Source organism: Rattus norvegicus, chromosome 4 (assembly GCF_021556685.1).
Source record: "Rattus norvegicus strain SHRSP/BbbUtx chromosome 4, alternate assembly SHRSP_T2T, whole genome shotgun sequence".
In the NCBI taxonomy this organism is placed as follows: Eukaryota; Metazoa; Chordata; class Mammalia; order Rodentia; family Muridae; genus Rattus; species Rattus norvegicus.
In genome coordinates, this window is record NC_141537.1 from 81996620 (window position 1) to 82015900 (window position 19281).

Below are 19281 nucleotides of genomic sequence, written 5' to 3' on the forward strand. Positions count from 1 at the left end.
CAGTTGCAGGCTCTATCAAGCTCAATCACTTCGTACAGCATCGGGGGATCCCAGACATTGGCAAAGAGAACTCATAGCAGCTGAAATTTCTACTAGCACTACTGCAAGAAGTAACACTACTTAAAGAATAACCAGTTATTTCCAACATTGCATGGCTTTGGGCCAAAAATATATGCGTATGTGGGGGAGGAGGGCAATGAGGAAGAACAACACCTGCGGTCAGGACGGTTCACACTTCTTAAGTTTCGAGCTATGCAGGAGATCTTCCTTGAACCTTTGGTATAGAAATAACAAAACATTTGATCTTTGTTCTCAGTGAAGTTCTTTCTTTGGGTGGTAGGGAGAGGAGAGTATTTGAAGAAACACAGAACCTAACAGTTAACTCAGCAACCGTGACACAGTACATTAACTGTAAAGTCTTAAAGGGCTGAAATGTGGATGGCAGTCAAACCATGTTTAAGGCTTCATGCTTCACCTTTACATCAGGACACATTCTCAGTCCTGTCATAAGTCCTTTTAAAGTCTAAAGTAACTGTGTTAGTGATGCGGTGACTAAAACCAAGCAGCCACAGAGATTCTCCACCTGAGGTGATGCCATGGCCGATGCCGTGTCCTTAGGATGACCCAGGAAGCGGAGCTATAAACAAACAACTCTGTGGAGCAACAGAAACTCACACTTCACTGCTCTCACGACTTACACTTCTGTGCTAAGTGTCCTCTTGTAGAGTGGTAAGATTTAATTCATAGATGAACAAGTACTTTTTAATAATGGGTACCATTATTATTACTTGGTCAGAACATGCATAAACATTTGTTCAAATTCACCAAGTGTAACAATGAAAAATAATGAGGTTGTGGGCTAGAGAGATGGCTCAGCAGTTAAGAACACTGCTTGTTCTTCCAGAGGACCAGGGTTTAATTCTCAGCACCCACATGGTAGTTCACAGCTGTTGGTTCCAGAGGATCTGAACCGCAGACATACATGCAGGCAAAATACTGATGTACATGAAATAAAAATAAGTAAATTCAAAAAATAAAAGTGTTATGTTTATTGTGGACTTAGACAAGGATAGAACTGTGCTGAATTACCTCAGTTGATTCTCCCTGCAATATCATCTCCATTTTATAGATCTAGAAATCATTATAGTATCACTGAACTACTATAGTCAGAATTGAACATTTTTTACTCTAAGTCTGTGCTATGGTCCTTATGTTTTATTGACTGTGATGGAAATGGCACTTGGACACTAATTTGGGACATGTCTAGTATAGTACTACACTGCCTGATCAGAGAAGAATTGCTGCACGTGCGCTGTTTATAATCCCCCTCTTCTCCACTGAGCTCTTTTAATCGGCAGGGAAAGGGCAAGCTCAGCCTAGAGTGTTGGTCACACCGTTCTCAGTGTTACTACAGACCAAGAATTCTAAAGTTCAGACTACAAGTTTTCTGTTTTAGATACCACATAGCCAGGGAGCCAATAAGTAATTAATTCTGCTGTAGAACAACTACTGAAGTGTAACCACACTTTACAGGCCTGAACTTTTAAAGTAAGGAAACCTTTTGATTTACCATTTATGATAAATACTAATTATAAAACATTCCCCAAGCCTCAGTGAGCCTTGTTTACAGTTCAGCGCCGCCATTCCTCTAAGACAAGGCCGTGGAATCCAGCAGAGAGGACCAGGGAGCAGAAGGCTGGTGACATATGGGGAGTGCACAGAACTTCTGGTAAATGCAAGTTCCAAGACGCTTAAAAAAATGATGTGTGCGTTCCTGGAAAAAACTGTAAGGCAAGTCAATTTTTTAATTAAAAAATTATGTAGCATAAACAATGCTAATGAGCCAACGGTCCCAAGAGATGAGGCTGTATCTGCTTCATTTTAAGGTCTCTTCACTTTTCATAAGTGTGCACCCACACTTGAAATGTCTCAGATAGAAACCTTTCCATAAAATAGTTTTCATTGTCTTTGTTCATAATAGCTCACCACTTCCCACTCAAGTTGTCAATTTGCTAACAAATTGCACACACAAACACAAGTGTGGTTCAGAAGAAGAGATATGGTCTCTGTCAGTTCACCACCACAGAATAGATACCTGGAAGTTCCTCATAAATTTCATCATCTATTGGTTGGCTCCTTTGTGGGCTGCTGACCGGAACAGGATGATCAACATCATCATATAAGTCCCCTTTTTCATCTTCATCCTCGGGAATAACGTCAGATCCCATGTCTTCACAGTACGTTTTGTAAAGGACATTGAAAAAGAATGCAAGAGAGACTTAATTCTGTGTTTCTTAAACGAACACAACTCTGAAAACTAACACCTACACGCTACCATTGTAGCATTGCACTCTTAATTTGAAAGCATTTTAAATGGTCTTACAAGTGTGTGAATCTTAAAGTTACCAACTGTATTCAAGGGAAGATGCTCTCAGAAACCCAAGTGAATGGACCACGTTATTACATCAGTCAATGTTCTGGTGATCGTTCTCACAGAAGCCAGGAAGGCTTTCTATGTGAAAACCCAGGTCAACCCGATACTAAATGAATATGGAAGGAATGTGAAAACACATTCAACTGCTGCTCTTACCTTGTAATATGAATTTCAGCTGCTGGACCCATTCCTCAGCATCTTTGGGAGAGGCTGCTGTAAACTAATGAAAAAATTCAAACAATAAGGACTGGATGGTAACTGCAGTCTGAAAGCTGTGCTACATTCTCAGCATTTCTTAAGAACATTAGTGATTCTTTTCATGTCTGAGGGTACTGTTCTTGCAAGGATGCTTCTTATAATGTACAGTTAATTTTGACAAATTTATGTAATTGAAGCAGAGGATGATGGATTTGAAACTCTGATCAGCAGCTGGCAGCTGCACAGGGAAAAATGCTGCTTCTCTTCATCAATGTCAAAGGCAGAACTGATGAACAAAATTTGCCCTTGACAATTAGAAGACACCCATGAATTTCTTTAGACTGCTGGGTACAGTTTTCTTAAAAATGTTCTTGTCAGATTCCAACACACTACCTGACAACTTAATTAACTGGCTTTCAACTGCAATCTGAGATATTTAAAACGTATTAAGCGTACATTCCGTGTTGATGCCCCGCCGATGGCTCTTGAGTTGTAGTCCTGATAATGCATCTTAATCTTCATTTTCTCCCACACTCCAAGCAATACAATATGCATTAATACTCTAATATTTTTCCTTTGATGATCTTATTCTTTCTACTATGTCATTCTTTTAGAAAATCACACAGTTCTATTAAAATAGATATAAAATGTTACGTGTGATGTTAACTGATAAATTACAGATTCATTTGATCTTTTCCAAGGATATAACTCTTGAACCAATCAGAAAAAAATTTAATGTATTTTCTCTTTATATAAATGTTCAATGTACAAAACAGAATTTTTATTATTAACATGTTGGGGAAAGCTGGTTTAATAAAACATTAATGCCTTCGTAAATGAAATCAGGCCTTCTTATCAAGTTAATTTCAAGACATTAAGATTCCAACCTGATAGATACGTTTATCGGGAGCACAGATTTCGAAACAGCAATCTTTCTTTGCATCCTTCCTAAGGGTGTTGTTCATTCTGACGTCATAGCCCTCTATGGCAAATTCCCCTTTCTGTTGTTTGTCTGTGGAAGATAAAAGCAAAGTTAGAGTTCCATTCACTTACGGATTTTCTTTGTCGACTCTGGAGAAATTTTAGTCAGCTACTACAACAGCTCTAAAATCTGGAAGTATTAGGAAGTATTAGGAAACTGGAGGAAGGGGTCTGTGGTGCTGTTCAGAGGAAAGCATGGAAATGCACAGGGAAAAGCCGAAGCACTAGAACTTAAGTTTGCTAGGAAACGTTAGCTTCACCTGAAGCCAAGGGGAAACTCGTCTACTTGAAACTTGCCGGCCGGCCGGCCGTTCCGACCCTGCTCTGTCCTCCCTGAGCACCACCACTTCCTCAGCGGGCCTTAAAGCAAACTGTTCCTTAATAATCTTAAAAGGAAAAAGGAGCGCAAATGTGAAGCAGAGCCGTGCGGATGGAGAAGAGTGAACAGGCAAAGAAAGGACCATTACTAAAAAGAGCTTTTTAGCCAGTCAGTGGACTAGGAACTAGAGGAAGCAGACCTGAATCCCATCTGGTACACTCAAAAGGAAAGGTGTTTTTTGTTTGGACAGATATTATTTTAAAGATTGATAAAATGGGACAGAAACACAGGATTCAATGCTCCGAAACTCAATGGGCTTTCTTCATTCAGTGGTGCTGTGTGGACAGAGAAGCTGCACGGCAGTAGGTTACCTCCCATGTTAACAGGACACTGAAATCAGATGTGGGACAAACTGCCTCTTTTACTGATCGCAGGGCAAGGACAGAAATGCTTCCATAATGCAGAGCCAGCCATCAATAAAATATAGATCTTCTTTTCTTAAATACAATAATTTAGCACCTGGAATAACATCACTTTTTAAAGCCATGGAGATGCTATTTTACCCAAAATATCAAATGAGAAAAAATACGAGTTAGACAAATATAACCTGAGCCTGAACAATCTATTTGTTCATAGTTTAAATCTGGGTGAGTCAGAAAATTCCAGTTAAAATGTTTGCACTTCATTTGGTTGAAAAATTCCATACTTAACTCTACGGTTTACAAAACTACACCATGAAAAATACAGGCTAGGGGAGTGCGTGCAAATCAGCACGGGACCCAAGGCAAGACCATCCTGAGTTTGAGGCCAGCTTAGACTACAATGGGAGATCCTGCCTCCAAACAGAAAGGAAGGACAAAGAAAGGGTACCACAACACCTTCCAATAAGTGTTCCTTTAGATATCAGGGGAGTCTCCGACCACCTATGCTGAAGATGCTTTTCGCTGAATTGAACACAGTGCAGTTGGGGATGTAGTTTGGTGGCAAAGCATAATCTACGATGTACAAAACATCCTCAGGACTAACAAACCCAACGTTAACAGTTCCATGAGGCTAGGCTATAGAGACACGATTTTCTTGAGGCACAGTGTACTTACATACTGACTGAATTTCTAAGAGAAAACTTAACATGCAGCACGTGCAAACATGACTCATCTATGAATTCTTTCATCCACAGATAAATTCTTTTACGTCTGGTGCTCCCCGGACATAATTTGTAAAATACCCAACTGGAAAAATACTGATGGAAGAGTGAAAAACAGTATGTGAACAGATTTGCTTCTTTCTACCCTTCTCAAAGAAAACTAAACCATTTATCCAACAAATTTATATTAAATACTTTAAACATGCCTGGTAGCATTGTAATATGTTTAGACAAAGATTACTAATAGCACACAATATCAGATCTTTCTCACTGACATAAAATACGTGCATTACAAATGTAGGTGTTCCACAAACACCAGCCAATGATCCACTTGCGCTGTAAGAGGAACTTAATTTCCACTACAAAAAAAAAAAAAAAAAAAAAAAGTAACCACTGAAGTGGTCCAGAGAAATTTTAAAAGATCTGGATGGTTCAATCTCCACTCACCAGCTACAAACTTGACTCTACCTCTAGCTTAACTCTAACTTGACTCTAAAACTCTCATCCTGGTAACATGAGAGATGCTGACACGCATCAGGAGGGAGCGCTGCTAGGGATGTAAAGTCAGCAGCACAGAGAGGAGCTGGGGCAGAGCAAGTGAACTCCCATACTAGCATACCCAAGACTAAGGTACCAAAATCATGTGACCTCAACTCACACAGGCAAAGCCACTTTATACAGCCCTTCCCCGGAACATGTCAGAGGCCACATACTTATCTTCTGTTTCCGGTGTAAGAGGAGAACCAGAGAAGCCGTGATTGCAATTCACAGTAAACATTCCAGATTATATAGATATACCTCTGTAGGACGAACAGAAGGGGAAAAGCAAACAGGCAAACACAGGTACCAGAGCAAGATCGTGGAGCCTAGGAAGTTGTTCAGTCTGCAGAGTGCTTGTCTCGCAAGCATCAGAAAGATGCAAGCAAGAGAAAGTCAGGCATGGTTGTACACAATGGTGATCTCAGCACTGGGAGGTGAAAACAGGAAGATTCTTGGGTCTCAATGGCCAACCAACTTAGTCTAGTCAATGAGATACTAGCCAGTGAGAGAATCTGTCTAAAAATAAGGTGGGGGAGGAAACTGAGATTACTTAGTGAGTAGCATCACTGATTGCTCTGTAAATATGAGGATGTATGTTTGAATTCCCAACCCCAATACTACAAGCCAGGCATGCCTGCGACCCCATCACTGATGGGTTAGACCAGGTGAATCCCTAGAGCATTGATGAGCCAGCAGCCGTAACAGTTAGTTACGTCAGTTACTGGTTCAGTCAGAGGCCTGTCTAAAGGCAGTGAGAAGAGTGATAGAGGAAAACGCTCCAAGGCCTGCTCTGGCCTCAGAATGTGTACCCGCCCAAGTACTCCTCTATGCAGACCCCTCCCCTATAAAAAGAGACAAGTAAGTGGTTCCTGAGGCTGCTCTGTCCACCGACAGAGTGAACAGAACCACTCACAAGTCTGCACACTTACCGTCCCATCTCAACAAACAGCACCTCTATTAATGCCTGTCTTTAGATAGACAACTGGGTACCACTTTTGACTCTCCTTTTCCTCCATCCACTTCCTCTATGTTCTCCTCTATATCTACTGCCACCTACCGAGACACAATTGGCACATGAACATGTTTACACACGCGCACACACACACTAAATAAAATCACCATTTTCTCTCCTTTCGTTTTAAATATAGCAAAACCATGAAACTGAATAATTCCGAATCATTTAGTACCCCTGTAAGCTGAGGGCATTTATTGAATGAGGCTTTGCAGCCCCTAAGCATCTTTTCTGATTTTGTCCTAAGATTACCAGGGACGGCACTATCGCTTCCCACCACAGAAGCTGAGAGAGGCAAGAAATGCTGCGGTCTGAACTCTTAAACAGAAGGAAGTAACAGAAGAGTCAGGAGAGAGTTCAGAATTCATTCTCTTGGCAAAAACAGTGGCAGTGCATGGTGGTGATCATATGTCAGGCAGTGCACAGTGGTGATATCCCATGTCAGGTAGTGCACAGTGGTGATATCACATGTCAGGCAGTGCTCAATGGTGATATCACATGTCAGTGAGTACTCAATGGTGATATAACATGTCAGGCAATACTCAGTGGTGATATCGCATGTCAGGCAGTGCACAGTGGTGATATCACATGTCAGTGAGTACTCAGTAGTGATATCACATGTCAGGCAGTGCACAGTGGTGATATCACATGTCAGGGAGAACTCAGTGGTGATATCACAAGTCAGACTTGGCCTTCGCCTGATGGTTTCCTTTTTGGTGAGAAGCTGCTTCTATTGCTTGTAAGAATGTAACTTGGTACCTAGCACATATAAACATATGCAATGTATTTGTCAATATTTGATGCTATCTGTCAGTTATACTTAGGGTCTTTTTCCTCTGTGGAAAAGTTATGTTGTTTCTGTAAGTTCTAATGTCTGTTAGAAGGGAGAAGAAAAGATACCCCTCAATATTAAATCCCTTAAATAAATTCTTCAAAAATCCTTAGCAAGTTATTCTAGGACTCCAGTTAAAGATAAATGAGCATTCTCCTTTTGTTTATTTAGCTCAGAAACAAAGGTGACAATTTTGAAATACACTTTTTGGTGTTCTGAGCTATGAAGACATATAGAGTACTATGTTATGTGAAAAATGTTATCTGCTACATATATTTGTTAAATAAAGAGCTTGTTAATAAATCCATGACTATGAACACATCTATGGATTCAAAGAAAAGTATTTTCATTAAAATTAGAAGTTTGGCTAACATGGTCTGGCAAACAGAAATATCTGCCTATCTCCCACTTTTCTATTACTTCTCATTTTTGAAGAGCAGTAAATTACAAGAATAACAGTCGGGTACTTTTAGTACACCATGGCTACAGTTTGAATGTGGAATCTCCCATCTGAAGGCTCGTGTGTGGCTGGCTGGGACCACAGCCTGCAGGGCTACTGAGAGGTGGCAGAACCTTTAGGGAGTGACCCAGCAGAAGCCAAGCTAGGTCAGTGTATGTGCTCCTTTCAGGGAGGCAGTAAGATGCTGCTAAGCTCCTCCCTCATTTCCCCACCACAAGAAGATGAGCACTCCTCCTCCACCACAAGCTCCTGGCCCTGTCACAGGCCTCAAAGCAAGGAGTAGGAGGCCATGATTGAAGAAGCTCATAGACTGTCTGCCAGAACAGACAGCTGTTTATCCCGGGCATGTCATTTAGTAATAGACACAGAGTTTTCTCAAATACTTAAAAACCTTTTTAAAAAATTATCTTTAATAGATGCAAAGAAACATACAAATATTTATAGGGCAGTATGTGATATTTCAAGATAGATACACACTTCTTTTATAATCCAATTCTCATTTTTTATTTTGCTGGAAGTACTTGCCCCAGAGCACTGAATGGGTCTTGCTGGTTTGTGGGGTTTATTTTTGGTGCACGATGCCAGATTAATGCTGAATACAGTTCTTCTTTTTTTTTTTTTTTTGATATTTTCTTTACTTACATTTCAAATGTTATCCCCTTTCCCGATTTTCCCTCTGGAAACCCCTCTCCCCCTGCCTCTATGAGAGTGTTCACCCATCTACCCACCCACTCCCTCCCATCTCTCCACCCTGGCTTTCCCCTACACAGGGGCATTGAGCTTTCACAGGGCCAAGGGCCTCTTCTCTCACTGATGCCTGATAAGGCCATCCTCTGCTACATATGCGGCTGGAGCCATGGATCCTTCCATGTGTACTCCTTGGTTGTTGGTTTAGTCTCTGGGAGCTCTGGGGGTACGGGGGGCCTAACTGGTTGATATTGTTGTTCTTCCTATGGGGTTGAAAATCCCTTCAGCTCCTCCATTGGGGGCCTGTTTTCAGTCCAATGGTTGGTTGAGAGCATCTGACGCACATTCTTAAGCACAGGTGTAATCTCCATACTTAATAATAGTATAAAGTAGTTGTGAATAAAAATGTTACAGGCTTTTTTTCTGAAACTGCTTCTACTTTCATCGATCTATCTGGTATTTTCACCTAAAATTGACATTATAATAATCATGATATGGGGTCCTGGAGATGTAGTCAGTCAGTAGAGTACTTGTGTAGCATGCATGAAGGCCTAGGTTTTATTCATAGTATCACATAATCAGGGTGTGGTGATACACACCTGAAATCCCAACACGCGTGAAGTGGAGCCAGTAAGATCAAAAACTGAAGGTTATCCTCACTACACAGTGAGTTCAAAGCCAGCTTCAGACACAAGAGAGCCTGCCTCAACACACACACACACACACACACACACACACACACACACACAAACACACACAAACACACACACACACACACACACACACACACACACACACACACACTATGGTTCATTAGACTATAAGAACAAATCGTCATTGTTAAGACAATCACTACATAAAGAAGTCCTTAATAGTCTAAATGTATTTTAGCCTTTTGGAAGTTCCTACGGTAATGAAGGTGACATTACACTGTGACTCCCTGTGGCATGAAAGCTGCACATCTAAGAAGACAACAGCCACAGTGTGCTTACACAGAAACACCTAGGCCTTCCTCTATTATCACCCCTAACTTCTGAATGCATCTTGCCCTGTCTCATTTCCTTCACCCCTTTCCCTAACAGCTGACAAAGTGATCATTCTAACATTCAAGCAGAGCTGCCGTGACACCAGCGCAGCTTACCCACAATGCTTAGGAACACTAGGTGTTCCTCTGACAAGAAAGCCCAAAACTCCTAACTCTGGTATGGAAACCTTTACTGTCCGGTGCCACTTCCTCTGGCTCAATCAACCATGCAGTGACTCAGTCAATCCACATATCATAGTTATATGAGCACTTGTGACATTAGCTAATGTAGTACAATGCTTTGCAATAATGGTATCTGATACATACATGCTCAAAGAACATCCAGAAGTGTGGGTGTTCTCTAGACAGTTACTCTATACTCTACAGTTATATACAGTTCTATGTATAGTTGCTATAACTATATATCTATCTAATATATACCACATGACTACAGCAATATGAACACATGTACATACACATATACACACACACATGGGGGGAGGTGGAGGGAGGAGAGTTATATAGTGCAATGTGGTATTATTTTAAATATACCTATTTTCAATCTAAATATACATTTAGTATGTAGAGATTCATCTTAAGTTATACTGGTCCCACTTTATTACATGTCAGTAACATTCACAGCTATCAATGTTCACAAAGCTGAGTGTGTACTTGACGATTTCTGCACAATAACGAAATCCCACTGAGAAGCAGGTGTGCTCTTAGCTTCTCTATCCTGCTGCAGGGGGTCTCACCCATAAAGGCAGGCAGGGAGAGGACACTTAAGGTTTATTATAATAAACTTAAAGGACAATATTTGTACATCAAAGACTCAAAAGTCTATTAACAACAATATTTTCTGATTTAAAAAAGAATTACTGGTGCTAGGATAGGCTAAAAGTATCCTTCCTACATCAAATAAAACAAAATTGTAATATAGATCACACAACTCAGTCACACATGTCACATGTCATCATGATACAATATTGATGTCCTCACACAGAAATAAGTTTTGAATGGAAGAGATATGCTCTCTTATTTTTTTCCCCTATCAATGGTAAAGTTGTAGGAGATGTAAAAGCAGGAAGGTTAATTTAATGAGATTTTTTATTTTTCTGTAAATCCTTAGTTTTGTTACTTTGAATTTCTGATGACTTTTGTTCTATATTTAAAAAAATTTTTAGATTTATTTATTTATTTTACGTATGTGCATACACCGTTGCTATCTTCATACACACAAGAAGAGGCATTGGATCCCATTACAGATGGTTGTGAGCCACCATGTGGTCGCTGGGAATTGAACTCTGAACTTCTGGAAGAGCAGCCAGTGCTTCCCCCCCCCCGCCCCCCCTCCCGGAGCTGGGGCTGAACCCAGGGCCTTGCGCTTGCTAGGCAAGTGCTCTACCACTGAGCCAAATCCCCAACTCCCAGTCAGTGCTCTTAATGGCCGAGCCATCTCTAGCCCTATACTTTAAATTTTTATAAAGAAACAATACAACATGTTGTAACAAAGAACCTTTAGGAGATGGAGAGATGGCTCAGTGGCTGCTCTTCCAGAGGATCCAGGCTTGTTTCCAGCATTTACACAGTGGCTTGCAACTACCTGTAACTCCAGCTCAGGGGATCTGAACCCTCTTCTGGCCTGCTTGGGCAACAGGTACTTACGCAGTGTAAGATGTGCCTGTGGCCAAAACACCCAAAATAAAACATTTTTTTTTCTTTTCTTTTTTTCGGAGCTGGGGACCGAACCCAGGGCCTTGCGCTTGTTAGGCAAGCGCCCTACCACTGAGCTAAATCCCCAACCCCAAAACATTTTTTTAATTAAAGAAACTTTGGTCTACATTTAGGATGACTTGGTAGGACCAACACTCCTGTAGCACTCAGTTACCAGAGAGGACTGGCACGTTCTCTAACTAGGAGGAAGGAGGGAGGTTTAAGGCCTGAAAATACATGGGTACAATGACCTGCCCGTCCCATTCCTCCACAAAAGAGGAGAACAAAGTTCATTTCACATGCTGTTTCAGGACCCTGTAAAAAGTAATAGAAAAGGAAAAATCCAAAACCCAGGGTCTGGAACAAACTCCTAACTGACCCAGCATTTATGGGCACTCTGGAATGCTGGGTAATGACCACAAATTGTGGGGGAAACAGAGCTATAGAGTCAGAGAGCTACATCCAATCTTTGCTCTGACTCTCAGTAGCCCTGTTAATTTTTCTTGCTTAGGCTAGTTCAATGTCCTCCTAAATGGTTCTATGGACAATCTCTTTCCATCTCAATCCATCCTTAAAGCCAAGTCTGATCATATAGATTTCTGCCTAAAGTCCACACTAAAAATAAAATCCTTAGAGAAGCCTTATTGTCAGATCTCAGAAGGCTGACTACTTGTTCTATGTCTTTAATGCGGCTCCTTCCTTCTTCCCTTAATGTCTCAGCTTGGCTTATATTGATCCTATCCATGGGCTTTCACAGTGCTGAATTTCTGCTTTTCTCTCACCTGAAATATTAATTTTACCCTTTGTTCTTTCTTAGTTCATCGGCACTGCTGGCATACCCATTACTGAGTAATTTATGAACACCAGAAATTTACTTCTCAAAGTCTTATGCCAGCAGGTCTTGCAGAGGTCTTTCCTCTGAAAGTGGACATTCTGCTGCTGCTGCCTTCTCCAGAGGGCAGAGACACTGTGGCCTTGCAAGGGAGACGCACAAAAGAGAAATTTCAGAGCTCACTTGAACATTTTTACTGGGTCATTCATAAGCGTAAAGCATGCCCTACATCCTAACACTACCTTCTTAGAGGTGGCTTCAAATACAAATTTTGGACAGGCACATAATTAAAATTATAGTCTTTACCCAGTAAACTACTCATTCTTTATGACCCAATAAAATGCCCTTATCACAGTGAAGTTTCCCCTAAGGCTCCTGGCAGTTAGTTTTCCCTTCCTTTGTGATCCAAAGGAACTTAAATTAAATTCCTTAGGATACCACTGAACTTTGTCTATCCACCTTGTTCCTACATCTGTTCATAGCCTCAGATCTTCTTCTCATGGATACTCACAACTCAAGCAGGGAGCACCTCTAAGGATCTTTGGATTCTCACTATTTATTATATCAACTATCTAAAACTGTTTACCTAATAAAACTGTGAATAAGTGAGTAAGTGGATGAATGGGTGCCTCAACGGGAGTCTGGGTATCTAGGATGTAGAACGCTTGACAGATGGGACCCATGGCAATCACAGGCAAAGAGAGGAGATAGGAGGATGGACGGACTTCACCAAGTGATAAAGCGTCTACTGCATGTGGCTGTTACTTACGGACCTGAATGGCTATGAATAATAAATGCACAATATGTATGGGTACAGAGGTAAGTGCATTACATGCCCTGGAGGGTGACAGTACGCCTTCTAAGCCATTACTGCCTTGATAAGTCAGTATGGTTTTTGGCATGCACAATAAGATAGAAAAGGTGAGCTATGTATATGTCAAAACAGTAATGAAGTACGGTTTAACCTCGTGAGTGGTATCAAGAGCGCCTTGTGCCTCTATGAACCATTTATCTCAATCCTACTCACTTGGAGGCTTACTGTTGTACTATTATATATTACTTATTATATAGTTTTCATATATCTAAACAGCTCTTTCCAAAGAGTAGGTAATGGTTCACATGTACAATGAAGCTACACAACTCAGCTATTTGACTTACACAAAAGAAGATTAAAATGTTATTTCATATGTTTTCCTGAAAAAAAAATAAAAAGTGGCAGCAATGGACAGCACTCTGCAGACAGACCTGGGACATGGGAAGGCAGAGCAATGGACAGCACTCTGCAGACAGACCTGGGACATGGGAAGGCAGAGCAATGGACAGCACTCTGCAGACAGACCTGGGACATGGGAAGGCACAGCAATGGACAGCACTCTGCAGACAGACCTGGGACATGGGAAGGCAGAGCAATGGGCAGCACTCTGCAGACAGACCTGGGACATGGGAAGGCAGAGCAATGGACAACACTCTGCAGACAGACCTGGGACATGGGAAGGCAGAGCAATGGGCAATGCAAATCCAGGTCAAGTCTTTAAGCATCAATACAGTAACAGACATGGCATCATTAACTTGAAGTATAAGTAGCCACAGGAATTAAGTGGATTCCCAAAGCACAAAAAGTCAAAATGCCAAGGATGACAGCATCATAAGATCTAGCAATAAGAACAGAAATGGTATTTACTATCTCAAAGATTTGAGCCAGGATTTCTTTATATAACATTGGCCTCTGGAGAAAAATATAAGTACAAATATTCCTTTGGGTTTAAGGAAGATTACATTAGTGATCACAGACACTTGGAAGACAGAAACGAGAAGCTTAACCGAACCAAAGTCACAAGCATTTAAACTTCCTCTTTCTGAGTCTGGTAGAAAAGGCCTTTTTTTTGAGAAATGGTAAGATTTTGATCAAAACTCATAATAGTGTAGAAAACTACATTTCTATAATGGCAGTGCACGCTGTGATCTGTGCTGATTGTAACTGAATTTGGACGAGTTTTCTGACACCACCATTGACTTGTTCACAGCAGGAGGGAAGTGCATGTGCTGTGACCACCTCTCAGGTGCCACCACAACCTGGAACATATTAGTGACAGGATCCAAAATGGCCACTAGAGTCTAAAGTCCTTAATCTCACCAACCAAAATGGAAGACCGACTGCTAGCATTGCGTAAAACTTCAAATTTATCTGAGATATAATAATTTCATCTGCATATGGTTTTAATAAATTCTCTAAATAATAATAAATAAAACAAATCTCCAAACCACAGTAATAAATAACAATTCCATGGGAAAAATAATATCAGTGGCATTGGGATTTCATTTATTTTTCTTCAAGTGACTATTATGTATTTCATTTCTTCTTGTGTTGTCTAAGGACAGAGTATTTATTTGAGATATTTTTCACTAACTTTTTGTTCTATGTAAAATACACACACTGACTGTATAGATGTATACACTATTCATAATCATTTTGTTAGTGCATATTCACTGTATAAACAATGGTTTCCTAGTGCAACTTTAACCTCATGTACTATGTTGGCTATTGCATGTCTCTATGAGCAATGGCTTCTATTACACAGTATTCACCTTCTAATCTGCTTTCCCTTGGAAAAAGGCAAAACTAGAAATACATAGATTTTAAATTTAATTATTTTGCAGATTCACTTATTCAAATAAGAGCTAAAATTACATGAACTATTACTAAAATGTATATTAGTTAATAAATGAAGCTGTAAAATATAAAAGTTAAGACAGGGTCAATAGTGAAACCTGAGCCATAAACATAGGCCTGCCTTTTAACCATTCTGAGAATGGATGCTGCACAAAGCTAGCCTCTCAGTCCTTAGTTTTCCTAACATTAAGATAAATGAGCTAGATCACTGCACAAACCCCGGGCATGTGGCTGTGCGCACAGGAAGACAGGGGAGCCCATGGGACTCTGCTTCCTGAGGATTCACACGCAGTCCACGGTTGATGGGAGAGGCAGGGATATTTCTTTCAGGGGCTTATCCAACATGCTGCTGTAACCCTAAGGAAACTCACTGGGTCAGAAAGAAGGAGAAGAAGAAAGTGAAGGAAGGAAGGAAGGAAGGAAGGAAGGAAGGAAGGAAGGAAGGAAGGAAGGGAGGGAGGGAGGGAGGGAGGGAGGAAGGAAGGAGGAAGGAAGGAAGGAAGGAAGGAAGGAGAAAGAAGGGAAAGAAGTAGGAAGAAAGGAGGGAAGGAAGGAAGGGAGGGAGGAAGGAAGGAGGGAGGAGGGAGGAAGGGAAGAAGGAGGGAGGGAGGAAGAAGAGGGGAAGGAGGAAGAAGGGATAGAGGAAGGAAGGAGGAGGAAGGGAGGGAGGAAGGAAAGAGGAAGAGAGAGGAAGGAAGGAGAAATATGAAGCAGGAGAGGAGCAGTGAGGAGGAAGGGAGGAATGGCCCAGCAACACCAAGGATCAAGACTTCAGACCCATGGAAGGCTGGCAAAACCATTACCCAAGCCACATAGATTGTGGCAATTATATATAACTAACGTATGCTAATAAAACATTATAAGTAAACAAACTGGCTAATAACGGACCTACTTTGTTGGCGTGCTGTGAGTTAAACAAGTTACGTTACTTGGCTCACTTAGGTAGAGAGCTAATGCCTAGACAGGGCCCATGATATAGCAAACTCAATACACATTTGCTTTTGCTGTTGGCATCTGCAGAGTTGGACCAGAAAACTCTGTATCCTTTAAATTTTATCTAAAATAAATTTACTACTTTTCCTATCTTTAAACACGTTTATCTCATATCATCACGGTCCTCATTTTCCTCCAGTTCTACAACGGTAACCCAGATGATAAACATTTACTAGGGCGAAAGCTGTATGAGTGAAATTTTTCTTATTTTCTTTTATAATTCACCAAAAAATAAGTGTGTTAAATTTTAGGACAGTCTGCAATTGACAACACTTGTCAAATAATGAAAGATAATATAAATTAGTCTTAAGCTATAATTCTCATAAATTCTCAGCTTTTTCTCCATATTGTCTTCAGTTCACTCTATAGGAAAATGATTGCAATCTCATTCAATGGAAACTGGTGTAAACAAATGCCAACACTACCTTTATCACTCCCGTAATAATAGAACACTGTTTTGCTGAGAGCACACCACCGTTTCTGCCATTCAAACCCCAGAAAGCTGTGATCTGCCAAAAGTAGGAGAAAGAGCAGGTTAGCTACTGTGCATGATTCACATAATGCTATACACTTCCTCACCACACGGGAACGTACGCTAAGACAATTTCTGAGTTATTCTTTACTTCCAACATTAATCTGCATCTCCCACCCCTTACAATGGTGTTAGCTGTCTGGTCACCAAACCTCTACACAGTCTCAAAAAGGCATCAGACTGAGCATTCTGATACAATTCATCCACGGGGTCTCATTCTCAAATTTGTCATAAAAGGGAAAGGGGAAGGAAGGGTTGACTTGGATCATTTCTTTCTACTACCTCTTTCAGCTTAAAACGATTTTAAAAATAAGGAGTACACATGGAGCACAATCAGAAGGTCTGAAGCGACAAGCTAAGGGAAGCTGTGTGGTCACCAAGACGCCTGCACTCCTGGACCATAACCCACCCCCTCCCAACCCCATTTAATTTTATGCTTGTGCTGAAAGGAGACCGCCTGGTCAAGTCCCAGTTTTCAAGGCCAGTGGAGAGGGACACTGAAGCGGGTAACAGACACCGGAGGAGATGCCAGGCTGCTCTGTACCATAGCAGGCTGTGTTCACTGGTTGGGTGCAGGAAGCTCGCACTGGTTACTGGTGAGAAACTCCAACCTTGAGGACACGGTCATGGCCTGAAGCTTTCCTACAAGATGTAGGGCACTGTTCCAGAACTGTTTACAAATGCCCGAGGCTGCACTGAAAGCCAGACTAATACTTTGCTAGTAAAAACTATGTAAAGCTGGCATTCGTGTTTGGATAGGGTTTTCCACATTTCCTTAAATCAGCTGCTCCCATGAGTATGTACAAACATGTTTTATCGTGGGATGGAAAACAAACAAGCAAACCAGCCTTAGCTTCGTCACTGGCCCTTTAGCTCACCTTTTCTGCGTTTTTCCAGGTAACCAGCCTTTATGACAAAAGAAAGGTCCTGGGCTGCAATGGGAGGAAACTGGTTTCCTGTGGAATGTGAGAGAAAGAAAAATCAGTGGGTAATTCACTCTGGAGAAGCCATGCTGACATCACTCATTACATTTAACGTACCTTTAATTATTGCAATTACTCAAATCAGATATAGCAGTTTTACTTCAAATCCATCCCATAGACTCCCTTCTCTCCTCTTGTAAATCTCAAGTAAGAAGGGAAAAAATGTTTGTGTTTCTAAATACAAATGCAGGATATGATGTAGCTGACTGTCCCAGAGGAGCGATACTTTCCATATATATTCAATAAACAGAACTATAACAAATAAACCTAACAAATCCCAGAGAGAGTGCTTAGAGTTTCAGATGGGCCACAGATGTTTCTTTGTGTCTGCTGGACCAATGCACATCAATTCTCAACCTGCGTGTTCTTACTCCTACCAAATCAAACAAAGTGATTTTCCCCCAAATTCAATACAGTATTTGTTCCTGAGTCCACATCAAGCATTTTCTCCCCCTACCTGAATTCGAAGAGAAACCTTGAATCATGAGGGTGAGTCTGTTTTATGTCTTAAAGTTTTAGAAGGCATTTAAGAGTCTAAGATTAGATCATAAAAGTAGCATAAACAGTGGGTTTCTACAAAAACAAAACAAAACCAAACCCTTAAAGATTAAGCTGTAAGTTAACAGAAACTTACATGTTAGAAACTCATGGTAACATGTGCCAGGTCACTCAGTAACTTCACTGGTGTTCCTAGGAATTTCCCCAGGTCTTCACAACACTGATAACAGAAAGGAGAAATGACAGGTAGGTAGAACACAGGCAGGCAGGTAGATAGGTAGATGGATAGACAGATATGTAGCTATGTAGATAGGTAGATAAATTATAAAAACAAAAACAAAAACAAAGAACAAAAACAAAACAAAACAAAAACTCACACAGAAACGTGGAAAACAAGTTGGACCAACCATTACATCAGCCAGGATGCTATGGAAGAACACCAAAGGACAGAAACAGCATGGGGTCCCCTGGAACTGAAGTCACAGATGGTAGGAGCCATCATGTGCATCTGGGAACCAATCCTTGGCTCCCTGCAAGAACAGCGGTGTTCTTAACTGCTGAGCCATCTCTCCAACTCTTTAACTTTACTGACCAGAACAAGTAGAGAAGAAAAAGTAGGGATGAGAGAAACCAATGTGATAGGGTTGAATGTATCAATTAACCTGAGTACTCTAAAAAACTATTGATTAAACTGATTACAGTAAAATATAATGCCATAAGTAATACTCTATTTCTCATTACCTCATATTTCTTAAATAAAGTATTTTCTTTCTAGGGAGCAGACAGCAATTTCTTAACTGAAATTTCACTTTTTAAACTGTGATAGCAATTTACCCAATAACTAGAATTTAGTAGCCATGTGTACTTTAATAAACAAAACTATACCAGTAATGACCCTTAGACTCTATCTTTCAATCCTCAGAAGGACTTGGTGATTTGCATAACACAATAGGTAGAATTAAACTCTCTAAATGCAATTTATTAAACTATGTAAAAGCAGTAGTTTCCCCTTAGAAACTCTAATCCTCTTCTGGTTTAGAGCCCTCATGATTACCAGTAGTATGTCACCAGTAAGATTCAGAGGAGAACAAAGGACAGAGGCTCTCCAGATGCGGAAACGATGGCCATCAAGAGAGGGACGCTACTTCTACCCAGCTCTACAGCAGGCAGCGACGGAGGACACCCACCTTACACAGGGATACCGTCTCCCTGTGAGAGACTGATCTGGCAGCTGCACAGGTTACGAGTTCCTGTTATTTTTAAACTAGTTAAAACTATTTCCTTTTCTTAAGGTAAAAACAATAAAAGAAGAAATTACATCTTAACTAAGGGCACAAAGAGAAAAATTAACTTGTATTCTAGGCTACTCTATTTATATACAGAAAATTACCACAGGGATTAGTTTACAGGCCACAAGCTTTTGGCATT

The 19281-nt window shown here is 40.7% G+C and overlaps 1 protein-coding gene across 5 annotated transcripts in view; it reads right to left on the reverse strand.

Moving 5' to 3' along the window:
• The window catches only part of Skap2 (src kinase associated phosphoprotein 2), a 150128-nt gene that overhangs the window by 46085 nt on the left and 84762 nt on the right, over positions 1-19281 (reverse strand). For 3 of the 5 annotated variants that reach the window (XM_087655739.1, XM_087655738.1, NM_130413.1), the window contains exons 5-9: positions 17251-17328; positions 16266-16349; positions 3520-3644; positions 2591-2654; positions 2096-2230 (exon numbers count right to left, since the gene is read on the reverse strand). In XM_087655739.1, the coding sequence (XP_087511865.1) occupies positions 2096-2230; positions 2591-2654; positions 3520-3644; positions 16266-16349; positions 17251-17328 (486 nt within the window). Of the gene's footprint in view, positions 1-2095; positions 2231-2590; positions 2655-3519; positions 3645-16265; positions 16350-17250; positions 17484-19281 lie in introns of all 5 variants that reach the window. The other 2 variants (XM_087655741.1, XM_087655740.1) reach the window with 1 other exon arrangement.